The 26,395-nt window shown below is 36.2% G+C and overlaps 1 protein-coding gene across 2 annotated transcripts in view; it reads left to right on the top strand.

Moving 5' to 3' along the window:
- The window catches only part of DPY19L1 (dpy-19 like C-mannosyltransferase 1), a 97,357-nt gene that overhangs the window by 35,152 nt on the left and 35,810 nt on the right, over positions 1–26,395 (top strand). For both annotated transcript variants that reach the window (XM_024750774.1, XM_024750773.1), the window contains exons 7-10: positions 2,221–2,278; positions 11,886–11,977; positions 15,401–15,500; positions 17,712–17,789. In XM_024750774.1, the coding sequence (XP_024606542.1) occupies positions 2,221–2,278; positions 11,886–11,977; positions 15,401–15,500; positions 17,712–17,789 (328 nt within the window). The remainder of the gene's footprint in view (positions 1–2,220; positions 2,279–11,885; positions 11,978–15,400; positions 15,501–17,711; positions 17,790–26,395) is intronic.

The following is a 26,395-nucleotide window of genomic DNA, read 5'->3' as shown; positions in this document are numbered from 1 at the left end:
GGAAAAAAAAAAAAAAAAAAAAAAAGAATGCCTTGGGTTACAAGTATTGATTAGGAATAATCTTCATGATAGATTAATTAGAAAAGGAACATTTCTGAGGGATATTAATAGTACGATCACATTAAAATATATGTTTGTATGGTTATAGAGAAAGATTTGGAAGGATGACACACACACAAATGTTTTTACTGATTATCTTAGGTGAATAGGCTTGGGGGAGGGTTGCTAGGAGGAAACCATTTTTTAAATATATAGACCTCTGGACTTTTTGTCTTGTTAGAATATGTTCAGATTGTTAAAATATATTTATCTGTTTAATATCTAATATTTAAACATCTAATTATTTATTTAAGCCCATAACTCACTCATTCTTAAGCTTTCTAAAGTCTCATCCCTTGCTCTGAGGGCTGGGGTTTGCCTATTTGCTGGTCTTTTGAAGTAGCCGTGCTGTGCCTCTGAGGAGAGAACTGACTTCCGCTTCCTGGCCTGTACTATTTTTTAGCTCCTTTATCTGTCCCTCTTATTTCTGTGATCCATCACTTCACTACTGTCTGGCCAATATGCTGTTTCTTTGCCCCTTTATATTTCATTTGTGCCAGTCCAGGTTAATAACCAGTGGAGTAAAATCACACAGTCCTACCATTAGTGTCTCTGAATTTGCGATCTTGGACGTTAAGTTGATCCCTTAAAGATGGCTCTACAGGGGCTTCCCTGGTGGCGCAGTGGTTGAGAGTCCGCCTGCCGATGCAGGGGACACGGGTTCGTGCCCCGGTCCGGGAAGATCCCACATGCCGGGGAGTGGCTGGGCCCGTGAGCCATGGCCGCTGAGCCTGCGCGTCCGGAGGCTGTGCTCCGCAACGGGAGAGGCTAAAAAAAAAAAAAAAAAAAAAGATGGCTCTACAGTCCTTCTGTTTTCCCTCCTTACCTCTCTCCTTAAATGCAAGTGGTATTTCAGACATCCCCTTCTCCCCTTTCCTCAAGCCTTTAGCCCTGCTACCTGTTCTCTTGAGCAGCAAGTGACTCTGTGCCCTGACTCTAGGGAAAATGGCAACTCTGTAAACTCCTTGCCACTAAACATGCAAACTTCACCTTCCTCTTGGCTGACTGGCCCCATGTGCTGGGGATCCCAGCCCTTCCTTTCTCCTTCTGGGGGTGATGCAGAGGGTGTATGTTCTTGCTACATGGATTATCCCTGCCATCTCATATATCTCTTCTGTGTTTCCTCATTCATACATCCTGAAGAATAAATATAATGGCCTAGAATACCTATGTCTGATTCTTTGTTACTTCTCTGTGTTGTACACGTATTTGCTGGATGGATAGAAAGAAAGAAGGATATTTGGGTAAAATAACAAGAAAGCAGCATGAGCTAAAGAGAGTAAAAAGACCTCAATAGTAGAGATGAAAGAAATGATGGAACAAGCCTAAAAACAGCCTTACTTTCACCTGCCCAAATGCTTCTGGCCAGGGGAGGAGGAGAATGGGGATGTTTTCACTCTTACCTGATCAAATGAAGGTTTAACTGTTAGGACTGCCAAACTATACCATTGTGGTTTCTTAGCTAGAGTGATAAGCCAGATTCTCATATTTTGATATTTGTGTTGTATTTCCCAATTTTTGGAAAACAAATGAACGATAAAACTTAATCTGTAAACTAGGTTTCCCAAGCATGTATAAAAGTAGCTTGGGTTTGGGAAATACTGAATTAATTAAATCTTTAATGTGCTAACATGCTTTGTGAATTTCCAAGAGCAGGAGACAGTGTGGTGATCTCCAGCTTTATGACCATTAAGCACTTTTCTGTACTTGCTCCCATCCCCTCTTCTGAATATATATTATATGCCAAGAAAAATACTTTGAGAAATGCTGAGGGACACAAATTAATATGTGTACTAAAGGATAAAAAAAAAAAGAAGAAAAAGAAAGGTCAGGTTGCATGACGCACAGTAACATGACTATTAAGAATTTTTTATTTCTTGTCAGTTTGTGTTTTTCTGTACATTTTGAAGATGGAAAATGATTTTTTTAAAAATAAAACTTGTTTTGACTAATGATACCTTAGAGGAAATAAGCTGTTTTGTAAATAAGTATAGTAGAGTTCTAGTGTGGCTAAAACTTCTTGTAGTACTGGCAGATTATCATGCTCTGTTATTTCAAGGTTTTATTAAGATTGACCTGCTTTCTGTTATTCAAGTTACATTTTCTTATCCTCTTTTCCAGCGGCAGTCGATTAGGAGGCCTGGTTACAGTGTTGTGCTTCTTTTTCAATCATGGAGAGGTAGGTAGTCAACAAATATTTTCAAAATCTTTAGGGAATTTTACTTCTAGAAATACGAGTTTCTTCTTTAGGTAGTCAGTCAAGTATTTTTAAAAATTTTAGGAGAATTTACTAATAGAAATATAAATTTCTTCCTTAATTTCTTTAAATGTAATCTATAGTAGCATTCTTTAAATGTTTGATCTTATTTTGATTCATTTTTTTAAACACTAGCACTTATCTTTAGTTAACTTTTCATGACCATTATATCTTTTATGTGATACATCTCTTAGTGGCATGAAGAAATAGTGGGTCTGTGTTAATTCTATACATAATTTAACACTGTGTTTTAACTATGACGCAAATAAGCTAGCCATGTATCCATTAACTTCCTGGGTCGGGGTAACTTTTTGATGTAGGAGCTATAGTGTATGTTTCTAGTTTAATGCATTTCTATTCAACTTTGATATACTTTTGAGTATCCTTTGCAGAATATTTTATTGTATCTATAAAATTTCACATATCCAAGGGCTTTCCAAAGAGAACAGCATTGTAAAAAGCATAGACTCTGGATCCAGGTTACCTGTGTTCAAATCCTGGCTCTGCCATTTAGTGACTGACTGACCTAGGCAAGCCATTTAATCTCACCTTAGTTTCCTCTTTGTAAACGGGCATAATGATGTTATCCATTTCATGGGATTATTGGGGAGATTAAATGAGTTCATATGTGTAATGTGCCTAGAACAATGTTTGACACACAGTTACTGCTAAATACTTTAGTTTGTGTAATTGTTTATATTATCATTAGTAACTTATTTTAGATTAAATTTTAATATAAATTCAAGATGCCAGTGAAATCCTTCCAGGAGATTAATTATAGTTGTAAATGAATTTCTAGTAATATATCTCTGTCCAGTTTTCTTTCATGGTGAGTTTTGTATGAAGGGAAAGAAAAGAAAGGTCAGGTTGCTTTGTGTGAAGTAACTCATTCCTTTTATGTGTTTCTACACTAGGTGTCTACAGCATTTGAATATGCACATGTTACAAAGCTCTAAGAGTAGTCATGCAAAAACTTAACTGTAGACTTAAGGTTGAATTTTTTATTATTCAGTGGATTACTGATGGAAATTGAACTAACACATGCTTAGTGTTTAGAATCACAGAAACTTAAAGCTTTATGGATTAGAGCATTTGACAAATGATTACAATATGACATCAATTACTTGATTTGATCTGAATTTTGAGCAAAGAAAAAAAGAATTATTTGGCTCTTTTTGACTGTGGATGCTGCTCAGTGCTGTCGTTGGACCATAAACCTTTTGGAAGCACAGATCTGTGAGAATGACCTAAGAAATAGGAAAGAACTGCTTAACAATGGAAGAAAGGAACATTGAGGGTTCACAATGAGATGTTGAGAGGAAAGGGACTGTTGTAAATTTTGAAGCCAAGGCACAGTTTTAAATACTACTGTCTTTAAGCAGAAATATTCTCAGTGTAAATTAGAGGTTATTAATTCCTGATCTTACATTTTTCTAATAATTTTGATACTCATGTAGCATGAACATCATTCTTGACAAAGTCTTTTCAGTTTTTAACAATGAAATTCAGACAATTCAGTTCATTTTTCAGGTTGAGAGGTTTTTTTTTTGATACTTTTTAGCTACTTGGTACACTGAAACATGCTTAGGGAACACATTCCACTTAGGAAAAGGTAAACTAAATGAGATTAGAATTAGAATTGTGGTTTTACTGAATTAGTCAAGTAGATAATTGTATTTATATCAGTAACTATAGCTTTAGAGTAGAAAAGTAACCATTTTGAGTAATGACATTAAAATTTAGAACATAAACTGCAGTTTTGGGTAAAATAATCTTGAGAACTCAAGTAACTAAAATCTATTTTATTATAATTTTATATTTATTTTGGTTTTCAGATTGTACGATTTTCAGACCCTTGTTTTCTTCTGATTTTTAAAAATGTTGCCTAAAGTACATAGTTTTTATAAGGGGGGAAGCATCTACTCTGATAGTACCTATTAATGCATTTAGTGAACTTTTCCGGAGAGTCAGTGTTTGCTTCACGGGAATTTCTGGCCAGTTTCTAATTGGTACCCTTCTTTCTTAGAAGAGTTATTTAAATCATGTGAGTGAGTAGTTTATGTGCCAAAAAATAGTTGTGAATTGTTACCTGCTTTTTTCTATTTCCATTATTTAGTTTGCTCTGTACTTGAGTCTAAGATAGTGTAAGACGTACTTTTTAAAATATTTTTTTCTCAGGTGATTTTACAAGGGAAAATATTTGCCTTAATAAAAGAACTGCAAATTATGTAGTGTAAATGATTAATCAAATTATTTAAAACAGAAATTTAAAACCTTCAAATCTAAAAAGTGTGAAAACACAGTAAAGGAGCTATTAATTGCTCATAGTAATTATCAATAATATTGAGGTTATATATTTCATAATAAAAATTATGCAGATGTTTTCACTTATCAAGCTTTTTAATTAAATGTTGATTCTGTCCCTATTGAGAATTATTGCTAAGATGAAAGCTAACAATTTTGTTTAGCTTTTAAAGCATTTAGATGGGTACATTAAAAAAAAAACTAAATGCAATATTTTTCTGCAATTTTTTTTTTTTTTTTGCGGTACGTGGGCCTCTCACTGTTGTGGCCTCTCCCGTTGTGGAGCACAGGCTCCGGACGCACAGGCTCAGCGGCCATGGCTCACGGGCCTAGCCGCTCTGCGGCATGTGGGATCTTCCCCGACCGGGGCACGAACCTGTGTCCCCTGCATCGGCAGGCGGACTCTCAACCACTGCACCACCAGGGAAGCCCTTTTTCTGCAATTTTTGACTGTTAATTTCTTTTCCTTCCTCCCTCCCTCCCTTGCTTTCCTTTCTAATGATGGTAAGGTTTTGGCCAGGATATTTATTCTGAGTCTTCTGTTTATTCAGCTCAATTAAAACAGCATATACTGAGGTCCTACTGTATGTCAGGACTTGTAGATGCTGGGGATGTGTCAGTTAGTAAAACAAAGACCCCTGTCCTTGTGGATAATCATGTGAAGGTGGGACAATCTTCTGCTTAAGGTGGGGGAATACTGGTTTATTTGGGGAGAAGCAAGGAGGCCATTGTGGAAGAGCAGAGAGTGGAAGGGATAAGGCCAACAGTGAAAGACGGGAGGTGGTGTGTGGAAGGAGCCGATTCTGTAGTCTTGTCAGTCATTGTAAAGTTCATTTGGAGCACGTGGAAAGGCCATGGAGGGTTACCTGCAGAAGAGGGACATGATTTAAATATTTTTTACATTAATTTGGACTATAATGGAAGTGCAAGATGTGTTACTCAGGCTATTGAGTGGTGTGCCTATTTGTGAAACTTACAGTAACTCTAAAAGTCCAGAAACAGAGAGTGTGCTAGTCTTAGCTGGAAATGAATCTGTTGATGTAGATTTGAAAACTAACTTCTAATGTAGTAGAAAACTAGCCTGCAGTATCTTTCGTGACCTGGCCCTTTCTGCGTCTCACTACTCCAGGGCATTTTCTTTTTGCCTCAGTCCTGCTGTCCTTCCTTCCTCTAGTTCCCAGAAAGGACTGTTCCTTTTCCTTCCTCAGGGCCTTTGCACATGCTGTTTCCTAGCCCTGCATACTTCCCTCCCCCTGTATCTCCTAATCTGTGCCTAGTTAACTCTTAGTCATCTTTAATAACTGGATGTTTTAGTTTGGGTTTCAGTGGTGTTCTTCATTTCTTCCTGCAGATCTGGGTTTTCGTCTGGTATAATTTCTCTTTAGTCTAAGAACTTTATTTAGCATTGTGGTGAAGATCTGCTGCCCATAAGTTCTCTTAGCTTTTGCCTTTCTAAAAACATCCTTATTTTGCCTTCATTTTTTTAAAGTATATTTTTGCTGGATAAGAATTCTGGATTGAAAGCTTTATCTTTAAGCACTTTAAGTGTCATTGTTTTGTGTTCTGGCTTCCATTGTTTCATAAGTCATCTGTCACTCTTACTATCGTTGTCCTGAATGTAATGTGTATCTTCTGTGGTGGTTTGAAGCTTTGTTTTTTTTCTTTTTTTTTTTGTCGTTGTTTTAAAATTTAATTAATTATATTTTTGGCTGTGTTGGGTCTTCGTTGCTGCATGCAGGCTTTCTTTCTCTAGTTGCCGTGAGCAGGGAGCTGCTCTTTGTTGTGGTGCGCGGGCTTCTTATTGCGATGGCTTCTCTTGTTGTGGAGCATGGGCTCCAGGTGCACGGGCTTCAGTAGTTGTGGCTCACGGGCTCTACAGCGCAGGCTCAGTAGTTGTGGCTCACAGGCTGAGTTGCTTCACGGCATGTGGGATTTTCCCTGACTAGGGATCGAACCCATGTCCCCTGCATTGGCAGGCATATTCCTAACCAATGCGCCACCAGGGAAGTCCTTAAAGCTTTGTTTTTATATTTGATTTTTATTGGTTTGATGGTGATGAACTTAAATTTGGTCTTTTTTGTATGTATCCTGCTTAAGTTTCACTGAACATCTTTGTTCCGTGCGTTTTTTTTTTTTTTTTATTTAAATCAGTTTTTGGAAACCTTTTAGCAAATATCTTTTCTTCAAATATTTTGTCTTCCCCATTCTCTCTCTTATTGTCTTTGAGGATTCTCATTCCATGTATGTTCAACTTTTGATGTTATCCCATAGGTTTTTGATACTCTCTTCATTTTTTTTTTAATTTTCATTTTTTCTCTCTTTGTCTCTATTTGGATATATTATTTTGCCATATCCCTGAGTTCATTGGTATTTTATTCTGATATTCAGTCTGCTTTAATGCCCATCCAGTGACTTGTTTATTTTAGATATTATAAATTTCAATTTTAGAATTTCATTGTTTTCCTGAGCTTCCATTTCTCTGTTGAAAATTCTTGTCTGTTTACCCATTCTGTCCATCTTTTTCTGTAAATTTTTAAACCTAATTATTATAGTTTAAATTTAAAGTCCTTGTCTGCTAATTCCAACATTCACATTATCTGTGGATTTAACTAGAATTTACCTTTTGAATGTGGGTTATATTTTTGTATTTTGCATGTCTCATAGATTTCTCTTTTATGCAAGACATTTTGTATAAAAGAATGATAAAGCCTGAACTAGATAATTGTTTTTGCTTGTTTTTTTTCCCAGAGAGGGATTATCTTTTCCTGTGTCAGGTATGTAGGGTAAGGACCTGAGCAATTTGATCCCACCATGAGTCTTGCTAAGCTGGGCAGGGCTGTGGTTTTAATTTGTTTTAGTTTGCCTCCAGCTTCAAATGAATTAAGGAGATTTCTGCTCTGTGGCTCAATCTCCAGTTTCCCAGATGCTCAGCCCAGGGCATGATCTCTTTGATCTTACCAGCAATTGAATCTGGAGGGGGTGAAGTTTTAGCTTTTTAGTTTCAGTCCATCACTGGATTCGACTTCAGCAAGTTCCTGGAAGCTAAGCACTGTGTGAGATTGTGACTTCTCTCTGCTTCCTCCCTGTTCTTCACTGCTTCTTCACCCCAATCTGAATATCCAATTAACTTAGTACTGTTTGTTGAAAAGACCATTCTTTTCCCATTGAATTGTAGTGGTGCTTTTGTCATTAATCAAGTAACTGTATATATGTAGATTTGTTTTTAGACTCTCAAATCTGTTCTATTTTTCTATTTATCTTTAAGCCAGTATCACACTATCTTAAATATTGTAACTTTAAAAGTTTGATATCTGGTAGTAAAAAGTCTCCAACTCTGTTCTCCGGTGTTGCTTTAGCTAGTCCAGGTTTTTGTATTTCCATATAAATTTTAGAATCAGCTTTCCATGATTCCTCCTTCCCCCAGTAGATTTACAACCTGCTAGGACTTTAGTTATGATTGCCTTGATCTCTAGATCAATTTAGGGAGAAGTGACATTCTAAATATATCAGATCTTCCCATCTATAAACATAGGTATACTTTCATTTATATCAATCTTCTTCAGTTTCTTTCAGCAATGTTTTATGTCTTGCAAATTTTTTATTAGATTAATTCCTAACAAATGTGTGTGTGTGTGTGTGTGTGTGTGTGTGTGTATTTTTGGGAGGGAGGGGTACTATTCTCTGCCCTTTTGATATGTCCTCAGTGTTCTTTCAACACTTACTTTCTTGCACAAAAAGGTGTTTCAAGATCACCTCGTACTGTCTTGCCCCCAGATGTGGAATCAGCCATTTTCCAAGGAATCTTGGATCCTGTTAGTGGAAAATGGTAACTAGAGACCACAAGTTGGGTGCTTGATATGCTTATTACTGCTTGGATGTAATGACTTTTAGGTCCTTTTAGCAAAAATCATTAATTCATACTGATTCCTCCAATAATTCTAATCTAGTAATCTAGTAGTATAAACCCTGCCTTCTCCCACTCCATATTTGTATCTCCTCCCTTCCCACAATCTAAATGTATTTACTTACTTGCTTTATTCTGTAATATACACAAAATAGTTTCAGAATTAATACACTACGATTACCAATAACAAACCTACTAAGTAAGGTTTAAGATTTCTTTGCTGTTCTTTTTTTCCCTAAGATTATATTCTACTAAGGGGGTACAGAGTTCAAAAGTAAAACAGCTCAAAATATACCTAGATTATTTTTGCTTCTCTGTTATGTTACCATTTAATACAGTTAGAATCATTTGTTTCAGTTTATATTTATACTGCCTTTGTATCTTGACAAATACCTTCATACTGTATACAGAATTCTGATTATGTTGATAACCTGGATAAGTTTAGTTTACAACCACATGGTAAGATGGTAGAGTTGATATTGATAACATCTTGTCAGCTTTTTATATTTTAAATAAGTATGGAATGGTCAGGTTGCGTCATTGCTATAAAGGATAGAGTCATGAAGCTGTAATTTATTGCTTATCCGACAAAGCTGACTGATTTCACAGAAGTTCTGTGCAAACTTTATGGTAGGATATGGTGATATCCTAGAAGTTCAGAGATAAAAAAGGTAAATGTTTCTTTTCATAGAACCAGTAGAAATTCTTTATTAAGATGGTAAAGCTTACTAATAACAATTATACATCACTGAAACATTAATTTTCGTGTGAGCCAAAATTGTATTACAAATTCAAATTGTAACTGACTGGTTATTTGGGCAGCATGTCAGTACATGGTACAGAAAGAGACAAACTCCAAGAAAGCTACCTGACTTATTATCAAGGTGCAGTCCCATCAGCCTCACAAAGCCCATGCCAAGCTAAGGGTCTACCTAAACAATGGGACTGCCCTAAGTAACATCAGACAGAAGATGTTCAAACGAGAGCTGTTGCACCTAGCGTTATCATGGTTGACATCTGGATAGCTGAATCCTTAAACCTACACCATTCTCAGAAAAAGAGTAGCCAAACCCATGGTGGTCAGAAATCTTTTTTGGAATCGCTTGTAAGTATAGTGTTTACAGCAATATTATAGCTAACATAGCAGTGCAGCAGTCAGAGGTGGGATAATTTGTTTTAAACCCAAACATTATACCAACAAGTTACAATTGATCCTACAAAGGTTAACTCTAGTTAAAACTCTTGAACAAGCCTTAAACATGATCTGTTTGATACTAACTATAACTTATAATTGACTAGTCAGTTCTATTCCTATTTTTAAATTGTGAAGAGAAATCAATTAGATTATGCTAGATCTCTAATAGAATAAGTAAACTATTTGAAAGTAGAGGTTGAAAAATGAAGCTGTTTATTGCTAAAATTCTTCATTTTTGATTCTTGAGTAGATGATTAAAAAATTCAGCCTTCACCAAGCAGAAAATAGATTAAAAGCCTGTTGTCATCAATATCTAGGCAGTGTTATGTTGCAGTATTATTCAGTGCTATGAAGTGTGTGCTGAAAATTATTTAGTGGATGATGACAATTAAAACAGTGTAAGATTTTTTATTGAGTTTACTTTCACAATTAAAGAATTTCTTATTCTTTGTCAGAGTATAGAATACATTTGTGTAACCCTTTTTGAAGCAGTTCACATGTGTATATTTCCTCCTTTCATTCTTACATTTGAACCTATAAAGAGAACGATAGATTTTTATTTTCTATTTAAAATTATAGTTAAATAAAAAATATTTTTTTGTTGAAACTTAAGGTATGATTAAAACAAATCTGCTTACTATTCTCATATTATATGGTGTCATCTGGAACAGCAATTATGTTAGTACCAGATCTAATAAAGCACCCTGTGTTATTGGAGAAACAATAAGAAGCACTTTCACATACATATGAATTCATTCACTCTTAACTTTTTAGAAGGAGAAAACCTTGCTCTTTGTTACTAATTTATAATTGAGCCTTCTTATCCTTACTTTACAGAGGATGTAATCGAGTTTTAGCAAACTGAGTGACTCCTGCTATTAAGAGAAATGAATTTCTAAGAGATGACAACATAGTTGTATTTGGTAACAAAATAAATATGGGTGAACAGTTTGTATGAAGAAAGTTTTCAAATTGTGTATTAAATAGTTTAAATATTTTCTTATTGGTTTTTGCATAGAGATTGGTAGCCTTATAAATTTTATATATCTCTACTGTCAATCATACTGAAATCTCTAGTTAATCTAATAAACTAACAGATTTTTTACTTTGCATTTCAGTAACAACAAATATACATTTTTAAAGACTTTTTCAATCTTTTCATATTCTCTTGTATGTACAGTTCATTTATAAATAGATATTTATGTTAATTTCATAGAGAATGGTGAGTTTTGGTAAAAAAAGAGGAATAAATTGGCTCAAACTTTCTATAGCAGTAGAAGAAATACCTAATAGTCTGAGGTAGAGCTAAAATAAAGGAAAGACTTATTTCCACTGTGGTCTTTGTAATACTATATAGTCTCTAAAGTAGCCCTGCTTGACGTGAAAGATGTAATGATTTCTTCTAGTGTGACGAGCTTAGTAGTAGTAATATCAAATTGTTTACATTTAATCCAGTGCAGTTTTCTTTAAATTGAAAGATGGACTTATTAATATATTTAGTATATATGCAGAAACATGATGGAGTCTCATACTGGGATACTACATTATTTAATTAAGTCTAAAGTAAGCTTTTCAGAAAGGTTGATACTTAACTGTTTTAGGACTTCTGTGACTTTATTTGATCCCCTGTGCCGCTTTTAAATATTTTGCAGCCCAGGGTGGCTTGGGCAAAGAAGAAGTAAAAACAAAGATGGAGTGCTCCTTTTAAGCAGCATTGTCAGTAAAAATACTAACAGTGATGACCACAGGGAGTTTTGAAATATTGGTTATGGAGAGTTTTGCTGAAATTCACTTGAAAGAAGACAAACTATAGTTCATTTTCAAAACCAGTTCAAATGTAGTGTTTTTACTTTTGGCAGAACATTTTCTTGCTGGTGCTTTCCCTACTTTCCTTTTAGGCTACAGTTGAAGTTTTTTAGGACTTCGTTGTTGACAGTTCATGATGTTACTGTTGCTCAAGAGCTTATGCCATGTGTATCTTCCAGTTTTGCTGTTGGTAGAAAAGTTAGTAGCTTGTTTTCCAGCACACCATTAAGTTGTAGAAAAAACTTCATAGCAGCTTTCGCTTGGTGTTTCTTACTCAACAATTTTAACAAAGATACCATACACTATGAATTTTGTTTCAGTGTACCCGTGTGATGTGGACACCTCCTCTACGCGAAAGCTTCTCGTATCCATTCCTTGTACTTCAGATGCTGCTTGTGACTCATATTCTCAGGTAACTTTGTCTTATCTTTAGTAGTTGTTGTTTGTTTGTTTTGCATTGAATAACTTAAGCTAGAATTTTTTGAACTTCCAGTATAAAAAGTGTAATAAAATAATTAAGTTGATGCAGTTGCTAGGTTGAATTCATAAAGGGGTTTTAAGAGTTTAACTTCCGGGGCTTCCCAGGTGGCACAGTGGTTGAGAGTCCGCCTGCCGATGCAGGGGACCCGGGTTCGTGCCCCGGTCCGGGAAGATCCACATGCCGTGGAGCGGCTGAGCCCGTGAGCCATGGCCGCTGAGCCTGTGCTTCTGGAGCCTGTGCTCCACAACGGGAGAGGCCACAACAGTGAGAGGCCTTAAAAAAAAAAAAAAAAATATATATAACTTCAAAATATTTACTACCAAAACATTTTCTTGATCTGCCTTTTAGTCTTCTTTCCTTTAATTAGTGGTCCACAGGTACTGCTCGAGGAGCAGCAAATCTGCTTCCACTTCTTCTGCCATCTCTGCTTTCCCAAACCATTTTCTGCCACCACAGCAGCCTCCCAAAAATAGAAGAGGGAAAGCTGGTGGCAGTAGGGTGTATCCCATAAGCTATAGCCCTTCAAAGCAAAGAACGGTTCATAGAATAGGTGTGGTCAGGTACATTAATACTCGTAGTTCTTCTTTCTGTGTTTGTTTAGCATCCCTGAGAATTGGATAGTAGGGGTAGAAAGAAACCACATGAGTAGACAAAGGTATGCTAGGATAATTCCTGCTAGAAACTCAGGATTGGATTGAGCCCTCCCATGTTTCTCACTACAAGAGTGGAGAGAGTTGGACCGAGAACATTTCCCTCCCCTCGTTATTGACAGATATTGAATTTAGATTGATACTGCCTTGTTTCAGAGGGTGAAGATAAAACAAAACGGGGTCTATGAAAGAACAGAACAAAGCATGATGAAAATCTGAAGATGACCCAGACTAAGAACTCCTTTCAGTGATCTGCAGAATTCAGGAGAACTGGTTGAAGTCTGTTACATCAAACCCTTTGAATGATCTATTTCCCATGATGATCTCAACAGGAACAGAGCCATTACATGGCTTTGTCTCTTATGTAGAGTTTTTAGACCAGCCTTTCACAGAATGTGGGATGGGTGGCAGCTTTTGTATTAGCTTTTAAAGTCTCTGCAACTCCAGCCTGATTGCTGTCCCTTAAATTCCTCTTTTATTATGAAAATTAGAACTTTTTTAGCATCTTCACATAAGATGAACTCTGAATTCATAACCCTTAGTTCTGGGGCACTTTGATAGAGGTTTCCTTCTCAAACACTTCAGGAGGAAGTGTTGTGCCGTATGAGTGTCTGATTCATCACTGCACATGCTGCGTTTCCACATCCGCGTTCTTGATCTTGGCTTTTTTCTCCAATACAATACAATACTGTATTCTCCAATACAGTATTTTCTCCAATACAGTGGACTGCCCATCAATCTCTACTTTCTGCTTTTCTTCTGCCTCTGCTTCTGTCTTCAATCCAGTGATGACAAACTTTTGATTCTTCCCATATTCCCTTGCTAATGTGCTGTGATCTGAGCAGCTGTGTAAGGTGCTGCTCCACCTGCTAAGGGTTGCTTCCTTTAATCCATCCCGAGGGGTGTACTGTAGAAGGTTCTGCTACTTTGCTATTGCTGCTGTAACAAATCACCACAAACAGATTTATCATGTTACATCTTACAGTTCTGTAACTCAGAAATCCTAAGATAGGGGTGTCGGCAGGGCTGCACTTCTTCTGGAGAGTCTAGGGAAGAACCAGTTTTCTTGCCTTTTTTCGCTTCTAGAGGACTGCTTGCATTCCTTGACCTGTGGCTCCCTCTATCTTCAAAGCTAGCAATGGTGGACTGAGTTCTTAGCAGTCATTTTACTCCAACCTTCTTTGACTTTAAGGACCCTTGTGATTACATTGGGCCCCCCTGGATAATCCAGGATAATCTCCCTATTTGAAGGTCAGCTGATTGGTAACCTTAATTCCCCTTTGCCATGTAGTGGGCCTCTTTGGAAGCTATTATTCTACTGACCACAGTGGAGCTACTCCAACTCCTGTTTCTTGGCTTCAGGGACCGCGTTCTGTTAGGTTCTTTTGTCTTGTTTGTCAGGTGCTTTTGTGGTAAGCTCTTTATGTTTTCTTTAGCCTCCTAATCATTGTCATTTCAGCCTCATCCACCTCCTCATTCTTGTCTTTACTTTTGGTTTTTATAAAAAAGTGTTAGGTAAGGGAATTTCCTTCCTTCAAGGGCTTTTATCATTCTCTTTGTTTTTCTCTAGTTGACATCTTCCTTCTGCTTTCTTGGCAACTGCAGTCCTTTTTGCTGGGGAAAAGCACATGCTCCTTTCCTAGAGTTGTGGTAAACTTCTTACCTTTCTTCTGAAGGATGACAGCCTAATTTCTAGTGGTCTTTTAAGTCTTTCATCTTTATTACTGAATTCTCTCTCTTTGGTAGAGCAGCCATTTCCTCTAGTTCTCGGTTTCCACCTAGAGTTGACATCTCTTGATGTGGGGCGGTGGAGAGGTGAATGCCTTGAGTGAGCCAGGAAGAAGCTGAGCAATGTTCATGTGGGCTGCAGGTACTAAGGATACTGTTATAAAGCTAGAATAGACTTTTCCTAATGCTAAACATCATTTACAAATAAGGTTAGAAAGATATTTTATCGTAACAAATTGGTTTTGTCCAGTTTTGAATTTTAAGTATTTTTAGAAATTCAGTTTTGTATAAATCACCTCATAACAGCCACAGTGAAGATGTTAGGCATGTTGGGGGCTTCACAATGGTTCACTGATTTAGGAGAAAAGTACTTCTTAAAACTAGCATGAGAGAATCACCTCACCCTCCTAAAAATCCCTTGCATACAAGTCAGGACCAAAGCAAAGCCTCTGAATGTGACTCCAGAAGGACTTCTGCCATTGCCTCTTTTCTGTGTCCTACCTATGCAGGACCCAACTTTTATCCCATATCCTCCACAAAACCTCCCTCAGCTGCTCAGCCTGTATCCTGAATACTTGCTTGCTTGTCTGCAGAATACTTAGCACTTAGAATCTGCTACTTCTCTGATTTTTTCATAGACATCGTTTGTCTCTCCAAATGAATCTATTGAATGCAGCTTTAAATACGTTTGGTTATGAATTCACCAAAATATAGTTTGAAAAATCTCAATGGATACACTGACCTAGGTGCTCTCTCTCTCCTTGGAAAGCTTTGTTTTTTACAGTTATATTGGGGATTTACTTTTCACAGGAAATTGTTGTAATTGAGTGTCAGGAGGTATAATTTCTAATCCACTGGTTCATTTTATATCTGGTTTATGTTATAACCAGATCATGTTTAGAGAGTCTAATTTGCAGTGGTTTGGAGCCATGCTAGAATATTTTCTGGTTAAACTTACTTATTTTATCTTTTTAAGGGCTACAAAACTTTACAGAGGAAGCTTGATTGCACTCTGCATTTCCAATGTGTTTTTTATGCTTCCATGGCAGTTTGCTCAGTTTGTACTTCTTACTCAGGTAAGGTGCTTACATTTTTAAAACGAATTAAGCTTAATGAGCTTGATTATGAGAACTCATTTGTCTAAAATTACAGAACTGAGATGTTATATGATTCTAAGTCCTAAAAAGTTTTTTTAGTCCACATTTTGAAAGAAATTTCGGGTTAGGGAAATATATGATTTACTTATTAATGGGTGTTAATTATTTACTTACTAGTAGAATGCATTTATTGAACTCAAGTTTATAAGAATGCTTATCTTTTTTCTTCAATGTTAAGTTTGCTTAAAAGAGAACTAGTGTTATAACATTAAGTATTTCTCTTAAGGAGACTGTAGTATTTATCTTAAGTAAAATGTTTTTGTGAAAATAGTGGACTTTCTTACACATAGGATAAATACACATAGGATAACATAGGAAAAATAGCTAAACAATTTATGTTTTATATAACTCCCTTACCAGCCTGTAATATATTTATCATCTTTCCACGTACTCTGTCTGTCTCTTTCCCTTCAAATAGAGGTCTATAAAGCAAGGTAAAGGTCGCTTATTGAGAGAGGGAGTAAAAGGTGTGCTCATTTCTCCCTGCCACCACTGTTTCTACTTCTTTCTTATACTGGCCATATTCATATTCGTATAAAGCAGTATAAGAGTCGCTTTTTAATGTTCTTTGAGATGTCTTGCTTGAGAAATGAAGTCAGACCTGGATTTGTGTCCTAACTCTATTCACTGGCTGCTTGAGTTGGACAAACTGCATAACTTTTCTTAGTTTCAGTTGTCTCATTTATGAAGTAGAGAAAATGAAAGACCCTACTGTATTGGGTTGCGTTTAGGATCAGATGGGGTCATGTATGTAAGAGTCTTAACACATTACCTGCTACTTAAGACATCAGGTTTGCTGCTTCCATCATTTTTTTTTTAAAGAGGCTCTATTTGTACTTCATTCTTTCTTTGATCTTATCTTTTAGACTCCTTTGTCTTCTTTAGTTTGAGGACATTTTAAATGTTTCTGGTTTAAAATGTCCCTGAGGGTCACTCCTTAAGATTCTACCCTGTAGGCCTGCTGTGTATTGCTTAGCCCCTGGAGTGGAAAGGGAGAGTTCCTATCCTTTCACTTATTGGAGATGGCCTGCTTTTTGTTTTTGTTTTTGTTTTTTGGTGCGGGAAGGGGAGGAACTGGGGGGAGGTGCATGGAGTGAGGGTAGGCAGTACTGTGCTCCTCTGTCAGGCTTACATTGAATAACAGCACACTTCTCCACAGTTACTGTGTCATATCTGTCACCCTTCAGCAGTGCCATGTTCCCCATGGGGAAATCTGGGTCAAGGGAGACCTTGTTTTTCTTGCTACTGGGAAAATTTGTTGTAGATTATTTGGAGACAAAAAACTTGATGAATGGAACTTAAGTTACATGTTTAAGTTTCAGCTGTTTTGCCATTTGTTTAAACCATATTTGTGTAGTAGGAGAAGCGTGGAATTTAATTTGAATTGCTTTTTCCATGAAGAAAGGTGGAGAGGCATTGTTTGACATAATACCTCTCTATACTTTACTGAGGTAAATTATTTAATCAATTAATTCATATAATGAATTAATGCATATAAATAACTCCAGTACTCTTAGAATTCTTGGTAAATACATACACAGTTTTCTTCAAAACTGTTAAAAAAATTAAAAATACCTTTGTAGTGAAAGTACTTCTAGTTTGAAATTTGATAAATTTGATTATGCCCAACACTTGAATATTTGTATAAATGAAAGAAAGCACTAATGGAGATACTCGTAAAGACTGACTAACAAGCAGAACTCAGTGTATTTTTACACACACATGCATTATATAATTATTTTTTAGTTTAATGTACTTTCCCCAATTATGTATTGTCACATGTTATAATTAAATTTTTATATTTTTTGATTGAGCAAGGCACTTTGTAATTGTACATGTTGGCAGTAGAGTCACTCTGACATTAAAAGGAGTATTGTTTGGATAATCCGTAAAGTAGATAATTTACATGGTTAATTGAGAGAGATGTGAATGGAAGAGAAAAATCAACTGATATGTGCTATATCAATATATTGACCATAATAAATAATAAATTAGCAGGTAAGAGGGTAACTAAAGAACTTACTTTCAATATAAATATAAATTTGAGGCAAAATAAAGATAATCTTTTCTTAATTTTTTAATCTATTCATTATATATATAATTTTAATATAACTTCTTTTTAAATTTCAGATTGCATCATTATTTGCAGTATATGTTGTGGGATACATTGATATATGCAGATTACGGAAGATCATTTATATGCACATGGTAATGGTTTTTAATTTTTTTTTTCCCATTTACCTTGACCTTAAAACAAACTCCTGATTAGTATTTTATTTATTTATGGTTGCAACTAGTTTTGACATAATTCCATAAATAAAACAAGTGTTATTCAAAAACTGTGATATAATTAACAGACCTTGTTTTAAATAGGCCACCCAGAAAATTTAATTATCTGATTTGAGTTTGTGCCCAGCTTATACATTATCAGCAAAAGAGGTAATTCGTGAAAGAGAAACATGGAATGGTATATTATCCAGGAGCCGTCTGTTAAAATGAAGTGGAATATTCATTTATTGAGCACAAACTATCCAGGCATGTGGGACATATCAGTGAATAAAACTGCAAAGATCCCAGCGTATATGTGGATTACATCCTAAAAGAGTGGAGGAAGAAGACAGAGGATAAATAATAAACATAGTAAATGGGTAAATTATATAGTATGTTAGAAGGTGGTAAGGGCTATGGAAAAGGACAAGTCATGGTACCCCAAGGAGGTCAGGCTGGCCAAGTGTCAAGGGATGGGAGATTGAGGTGTCACATGAGGAGGTCAGAGGAGGTCTTATTGAGAAGGGGGTAGTGGAGCAAAGATTGGAAGGAGGAGAGGGAGTCAGCTAAGTAGATGTCATGGAGAAGAATATTCTAGCTTGATGAAATAGCCAGGGCAAAGGTCTTAAGGCTGGATGGTTGATTTTGATGAATATTGATTTTTAAAAACATTTGTCTTCTCTGTCATTAGTTCTTACAATTTTGATATTTTCTTTTTCCTATAATTTTAATGTAATTACAGCATGCTGTTGTTTTGTGCTGGTCTCAGCCTATCAATAACAATGTTGTGGTTGGACAGGCACTTGTGGTTCTTATGATTGCAAGATGCCCTTCAGCAGTAATTTTCAGGAAACTTTGAAAAAAACCAAGGTTTATTACTTACAGGACCTGGAAATTACACAGCACACCTGGGACCACACAGTTAGGTCGTGGGGTGTGGGGAGAGGCATGGGAGAGTTAGGGAACAAGCATGCCTTGGAGTTCTGCCTTTACTGGGGTCCAGGATGGGGGCCTAGGATTTTGAGGGCTCTTTTTTTTTTTTTTTTTTGGGTGAATTTAAAACATACAAATGGGAATTTACATCACAGGAAGAGAAAAAACTGGCCCAAAGGTCAGTTGTTGAAGTTAATCAAGATCTCTAAAACAAAGGAGCCTCAGTGGGGGCAGGTGGCCTGACCCTTTATCTAGTCATGTGGCTGGCAATATGTTTATTCAAGAGATAGCCATGTTTGGAGTGGATCGCAATAAAAGCTTTAAGTCAGACACTTGTATTACGAAGAAGAAAAAATCCCCAACTGTCAGGGTTTATACTACAGCCATATATATATATTTTTTTTTTGCGGTACGCGGGCCTCTCACTGTTGTGGCCTCTCCCACTGCAGAGCACAGGCTCTGGACACGCAGGCTCAGCGGCCATGGCTCATGGGCCCAGGCGCTCCGCGGCATGTGGGATCTTCCCAGACCAGGGCATGAACCCGTGTCCCCTGCATCGGCAGGCGGACTCTCAACCACTGCGCCACCAGGGAAGCCCCATATATTTTTTTATTCTCTAATAATTGATACATATAAATAGGACATTTATAACATATAGAGAAGGTATGGACAGAGTTCTAAAATGAACAACCATGAGCCTACCCTACAATTGAAAAATGGAACCATCATTACTTTGAAGCCCTTGTGTGTCCTGAACACATGCCCTCACTTCTCTTGGAGATAACCACTATCCTGACTTTTAAAATTATAATTAACTTGCTTTTCTTTATGACTTTACCATCTACTTATTCCTAAATAATATATTTTTATTATTAAATATTAGTATTGTTTTTAAGGTTTATAAAATGGTATCCTTTTTGTGAGACATAAGTTTTCACTCAGATTTTTGAAATTTGTATGTTGCTGGAGTTCAGACATTTTCTTTGCTTTATGTTTTGCATTGTATAAATAAAGCATGATATATTTATCCATATTCTTGTTGAAAGACATTTAGGTGTTTTCCTTTTATGTATAATGGTGTACACGTACCTCCTGGGGAATATATATTGAGTTTTTCTAGGGTATTTACATAGTAGTAGAATTTTTAGGTGGTAAATTAAATACATGTTCAACTTCACAGTTTAATGTTGCATTGTTTTTCAAAAATGATTAGACTACTTTGAACAGTAACGTATAACAGTTCTTCTTATCCTATATCTTTTTTTTATTTTGTCAATTTGGAGAGTATAAAATGGTATCTTACGGCCTTAATTTACATTTTCTCTGGTTTTCAATAAAGTTGAACATCTTTTCTTATGTTTATGGGCCCTTTGTGTTTCCTTTTTTGTGTCACTCCTATTCAGACTTTTCATCAGTTTTTCTCTTATGTCCAAGGAAAAAATGGCATCTGTTTTATTCACTGCAATGTAATCCCCTGTTTTCATTATTTGCTTTGATGCTTGAATTGTTCCCGATTTGGCCAGCTACTTCCTGCTGGCTTCTTTGTTCTTTTAACATGTCCTCATTATGCTTTGAACACTTTTTCAAAGAAATTAATAAAGGCTCAGCTTCATCAAATGCTTTTCTGCATCTGTCTAGATGATCCTCTGTATTTTTCCCTCTTTAATATGTTACTGTGGTGAATTACATTAATTGATTTTTTACATTAAGAAACCATGCTTTTCTGGACTAAACAATTTTTATACTAATTATATTGCTGGATTAATTTGCTATTTTGTTAGGGTTTTAAATCTCATGAATGGTATTGGACAGTACTTATCCTTTTTTAGACTTCAGTTTTTTTCCCCAAACTGTTTAATATGTTTTTTTTTTACATAGCAATAAAAATTCAAGTAATTGTTAAGCATTTAGAGTCTGTCAATCACACAGTCACATAGGCAACTATCAATGAGGACTTTGACTCAAAGTTATAGTTATAAAAGTACTAACATTACACAGGTTTAGTTTGTAGTAGAACCTATCCTGGGTAAATGATATACGCTTTATGATGTCACTTACTGACTATGGAACTAGTCACTTATTATCCATAGTTGCTTTATAAACTCCTAAATCCCTATAGTTAAAAAGGAAAAAAATATGGAATTGTTTCCAAAAATTTTTTCCATTTTTTTATTGTGATAAAATACACATAAAATTTACTGTCTTAAGCATTTTAAGTTTACATATCAGTGATATTAAGTACATTCTTATTGCTGTGCAAACATCACCGCTGTCTATCTCCACAAGTCTTTTCATCTTGCAAAAATGAAACTCTATACCCTATAGAGTTATAACTCCCTATTCTCCTTTCTCCCCCCAAGCCCTGGAAACCCTCATTCTGCGTCCTCTGTCTATGCTTTTAACTACTCTAAGTACCTCATATAAGTGGAATCATGCATTATTTGTCTTTTCCAGAATAGGTTACTTCACCTGGCATAATGTTCTCAAGATCCATCCATGTTGATGCAAATGGCAGGGGCTTCCTTCTTTTTTATAGCTGAATACTGTTTTATTGTGTATATATACCACATTTTCAATATCCATTCATCCATGTTTCCATGTCTTGGCTGTTGTGACTAATGCTGCAATGAACATGGGAGTGCAGATATATCTTTGATATCCTGTTTTTGTTTCTTTTGGGTATATACCCAGAGGTGGATTTGCTGGATCATATGGTAGTTCTATTTTTAATTTCTTTTTTTTTGAATTTTATTTATTTTTTTTTACAGCAGGTTCTTAGTAGTCATCCATTTTATACACATCTGTGTATACATGTCAATCCCAGTCTCCCAATTCATCCACCCACCCCCCCACGGCTTTCCCTGCCTTGGTGTCCATACGTTTGTTCTCTACATCTGTGTCTCTATTTCTGCCCTGCAGATTTCTCAAGGAACTTCCATACTCTTTTCATAGTGTACCAATTTACATTCCCACCAACAGTGGGGAAAAGGATTCCCTTTTCTCCGCATCCTCACTCTTATCTCTTGGCTTTTTGATAAAAGTCTTTCTAACCGGTGTGAGGTGATGTCTCATTGTGGTTTTGATTTGCATTTACTAATGATTAGTGATATCGAGCACCTTTTCATGTACCTGTTGGTCATTTGTATGTCTTTCTTGGAAAAACCATCAATTCAGGTCTTCTGCCCATTTTTTTTTTTTTTTTTGCGGTACGCGGGCCTCTCACCGCTGCGGCCTCTCCCATTGCGGAGCACAGGCTCCGGACGCGCAGGCTCAGCGGCCATGGCTCCCGGGCCCAGCGGCTCCGCGGTATGTGGGATCTTCCCGGACTGAGGCACAAACCCGTGTCCCCTGCATCGGCAGGCGGACTCTCAACCACTGTGCCACCAGGGAAGCCCTGCCCATTTTTTAATCAGATTATTTTGGGGTTTTTTGCTACTGAGTTGTAAGAGTTCCTTGTATATTTTGGATATTAACTGTAGCTGGTATATAGTTTGCAAATATTTTCTCCCATTCTGTAGGTTGCTTCTTCTTATCATTGATTGTTTCTTTAGCTGTGCAGAAGCTTTTTAGGTTGGCTCCACTTGCTGTGATTTTGCTTTCATTGTCTGTTTTTAAACTCATGCATGACTGTTTGTATTAGGGCTGGTTTATGAGGGATGGATAGCTGCTGGTGAGCTAAGAGCTAAAATTTACTGAAATTGACTACAATTTGCCATCTAGGGGTTCTCCTGGAAGTTGCGTGTTTTGATAGATGCCCGAGTTCCAAAATAGTTCCATCAGATAGTTTGTCAAGTTGCATTTGTTGTCTAGGTGGGGAGACAGATTCTTCCTAGTGCTCCCTATGCTGCCATTTCTCCAGAATCCTCCAGCTACACTTGCCTGATTTTGATACCAGATTTATTCTAGCCCCATAGAATTAATTGTGTTTCTACTTTCTCTGTCTGTGGTAGATTTTTTGTAAGATTGGGAGGAATATTCCCTGAAAGTTGGGCAGAGCTTGCCTGTTAAACTATATGGACCTGTTATTTTTTTTTTGTGGACAGATTTTAAATTCGTGATCTAAGTTGTTTAATGATAATAGGACAATTCAGATTTTTTCTTGAGTCATTTTTTAGCACTTTTATGTTGTTAGGAATTTTCCCATTCATCTCAGTTTTAAAATTCATTGACATGAAGTTGTTCACAGTGTTTTCTTCTTTTTAATCTGCTAAAATATAGATACTCAAAAGAGATAGAGATACTAAAATAACTTGTAATATCTCTTTCATTATGTACCTTCTAAGTTCTCAATTTTCTCAGTATAATACTCCTCAAATTTTATTCTTCACATTTAAATTAACCGATGTTTTTGAGCACCAGTTGTTTGTCAAACATTTCCTAGGCCCTTAGCATACAACAGTGATAAAAACAATTAAAAAAATCTCTTCCCTCGTGGAGCTTATATTCTAGTGTACATAGACAGAAATAAATCAAATATATAAGATAAACAGTATGTTAAATGGGAATAAACACTATTACGGAAAACAAAGCAGACAAGGAGAGTGGGATTTACTGAGTACGTAGGGGAGGTGGTAATTTAAAAGAGTGGGAAAAGAAGGCCTCACTGAGAAGGTTACATGGGATTAGATGAGGGAGCATCCATTAGGTTAAAAGAAGCAGCAAGCATAAGTGCTCTGAGGTGGGAATATACTGGTGTGTTCTAGAATCTGCAGAGTGTGGCTGGATTGAGTGAGAAGGGAAAGGGTCATTAGAAATGAGGTCCCAGAGGTTAGTGGGCTGACTCTATAGGGTCGTGTAAGTCTTTGAAAGGTCTTTGGTTTTTCCTTGAAGTGAGAATCAAAGCCCTTAGAGAGTTTGAGCAGAGAAGTTACCAGAGTTGGGAATGGAGGTTGTGCATATTGTCCTTTATATCTATCTGTGACTAAAGCAGTAATGTTAAGACAGCCTAGGAAGAACATCAATTTCCTAACGTTAGCAATAGGAATGGTTCATAAAACCCTGCAGCTCTATCCTGATGCTGCACGGCACTTATCTTGTGTGGTCCTAAATTGGTTCGTGCAAAATAGCTCTACTTCCTCAAGAGGTACCACTGACGGTGTCGCAGATGCTGCAGTTGCCCTTCAAACCAGATGTGTATTTAACTCTGTGTTATATAACTGCTGGTTCCTTTAGCCAAGATGCCAAGTCCAACTTTTTTTTCTCCAATTAATCACATCCTGGGATTGATTATAAATCCAGTATTGCATGTCTTGTGCATAACTGTTCTAAAGAATCTTACTTTATGTACCGTATGGATCAGAATAGTGTACATTGCCACGTAATGTAAAAAAGTAAAATCGACATAAATAATGCAGCCAACTATCTAAGTGTTATACCAACTAAAACAATAAATAAACCTTGAACAGTGGAAAAAAAAATTGGGAAAATGGACCCCAAATATCCCTCCAGACCCTTGACACATCCTTTCTTAATACTACCTTATATTTCTCTTGAATACCCTTAGCAGTGCTTTGCCTGATTCTTGGTTACGAATCTGTTTATTCAAAGTGATGATATTTTACTAGTTTCTGCCAAAATTGATTGGGAAAATTTTAAAGTTGGTTTTAAATTGTGGCACTTAAGGAAAAAGGCTATTGTTATACAATTTTGAGAATTTGGTTCCTTACCCATTTGAGATAGGCTGGGACCCGGAATCTTCTACTGGAGTGCTTGCACCTGGACAAAAGTCTCCATTGAGCAAGAAGATACAAAGAAACTATAAGTGACTAAAATAACTACACCATGCACAGTTGGAGCAATTATGAGCAACAGGATACAAAAAGGCCAGAAATAAACTACAAGTTTCTGAGGTGCTGGGAGCAAAAAGCAGGGTACTGCACATGATTCCTGCACATAGCACCTCCAAGGGCATGGACAGACCACCTAAGTTAGGCCTCCTGCCCAGCCCGTGGGTCCACCCCCATTGTTACCCCATGTAAGGATCCAAGCAGCTCTTCTCAGGGAGTGGGCAAGGGTACCTTTTTCTTGCTTTCGCTCCCTTGTGCTGCAGCATGAGCCCTGATTAAGCATTGCCTGAAATTCTCATCTGGCCTCTTATCAACTTCTATTGGTTAAAGAGTCCAAGGACCTGGGCAGTTAACATTTAGTAAGCATATAAGAAAAAAATAACGTGACGGTAAATTTATTCCAAGAATGCAAGATTGGCTTATTATTAGAAATTCTGTTAACATAATTTATCTCATTAATAGATTTTAAAAAGATCAACAATGTGATCATTTCCTTTGATATTATAATGGCATTTGATAAAGGTCAACATCTCTTTCTGATTTTTAAGATCTTAATTAAATGAAAATAGGTGGATATTTCATTGAACTTTTAATACATACATATACTTTAAACCAAAAGCTAGTATCACACAAAATGATGAATCAGTAGAACTATTCCCGTTAATGCCAGAAACTTGACAAATATGCCTACTGCCACTCTTAACATTGTTGCATAAATATTAACCAATAAAATTGACTAAAAAATAAGAGGAAATAAGATGTAAAAGTATCATTGTAAGTATGCTTTTGAATACTTAAAAAACCCAAATTAATGAACTAATTACTACTAGAAACAATGAAAGTTTATATTCATTTATGCATACTTAATGTAACTTTTCTAAATATAAAAAATCAGAAAATATGAAAAGATTTCTGATATAATAGCAAAACAAGTAATATACTTTGAAATAAACTTAATATGCAGGATCTATATAAAGAAAACTTTATACTTCTACTGATGTAGGTAAAAGAAGACTTAAAGAAATGGAAACAGGAAATTCCCTGGTGGTTCAGTTGTTAGGACTCTGTGCTTCCACTGCAGGGGGCACGAGTTCAATCCCTGGTCTGGGAAATAAGAAGCTGCAAGCCGCATGGTGTGGCCAAAAAAAAAAAAAAAGTAATGGAAGCAACATGTATTATTTTCAGATGCAAAGATTCAATATTAGACAGATGTAACTAAAATATAATGCAATGTACTTTTGTAGAATACGGCAATTCTAATAAAAATGTCAAATTTTGAAACTTAGGCTGATTATAAAATTCATATGGAAATTTATATATGTGGATCAAAATAAAACTTCCAGAAGAAAACATGGATTATTTTATTTTTAAAGGTTTTCTAATAATGGAGTTAAATCCTGAAGACTTAGAGGAAATGAATGAAAAACTGACTAACATAAAAATGTAGAAAGCAACTACAATAGAGAAATACTACAAAGAAAGATAAAAATGAACTGGGAAAATATTTATAATATGTTTGCTTGGTAAGGAGCTATGCTCTATCATATATGAAGAGAGTGCTTAAGGAAAATACCAAAGCCCAATAGAAAAGTGGGCACTAGGAATAGACAATTCATGCACACACAAAACAATATAAACAGTAAGTAGAAGAAAAGATGCTGTGTCTCACCCACTAATAAAAGAATGGAACAGTGAAACAATGAGGCAACATCTTTTTTTGGATTAGATTGGCAAATATTTGAAAGAATAATACACGGTGTTGGCAGGGGTGTGTATCAGCAGGAACTCTTATGCCCTATTGGTGGAGAGTACAATATTTTGTATGGC

Source organism: Neophocaena asiaeorientalis, unplaced genomic scaffold, assembly GCF_003031525.2.
Source record: "Neophocaena asiaeorientalis asiaeorientalis breed wild unplaced genomic scaffold, Neophocaena_asiaeorientalis_V1.1 scaffold164, whole genome shotgun sequence".
NCBI lineage: Eukaryota > Metazoa > Chordata > Mammalia > Artiodactyla > Phocoenidae > Neophocaena > Neophocaena asiaeorientalis.
This window is presented reverse-complemented; position numbering and strand designations above follow the sequence as displayed.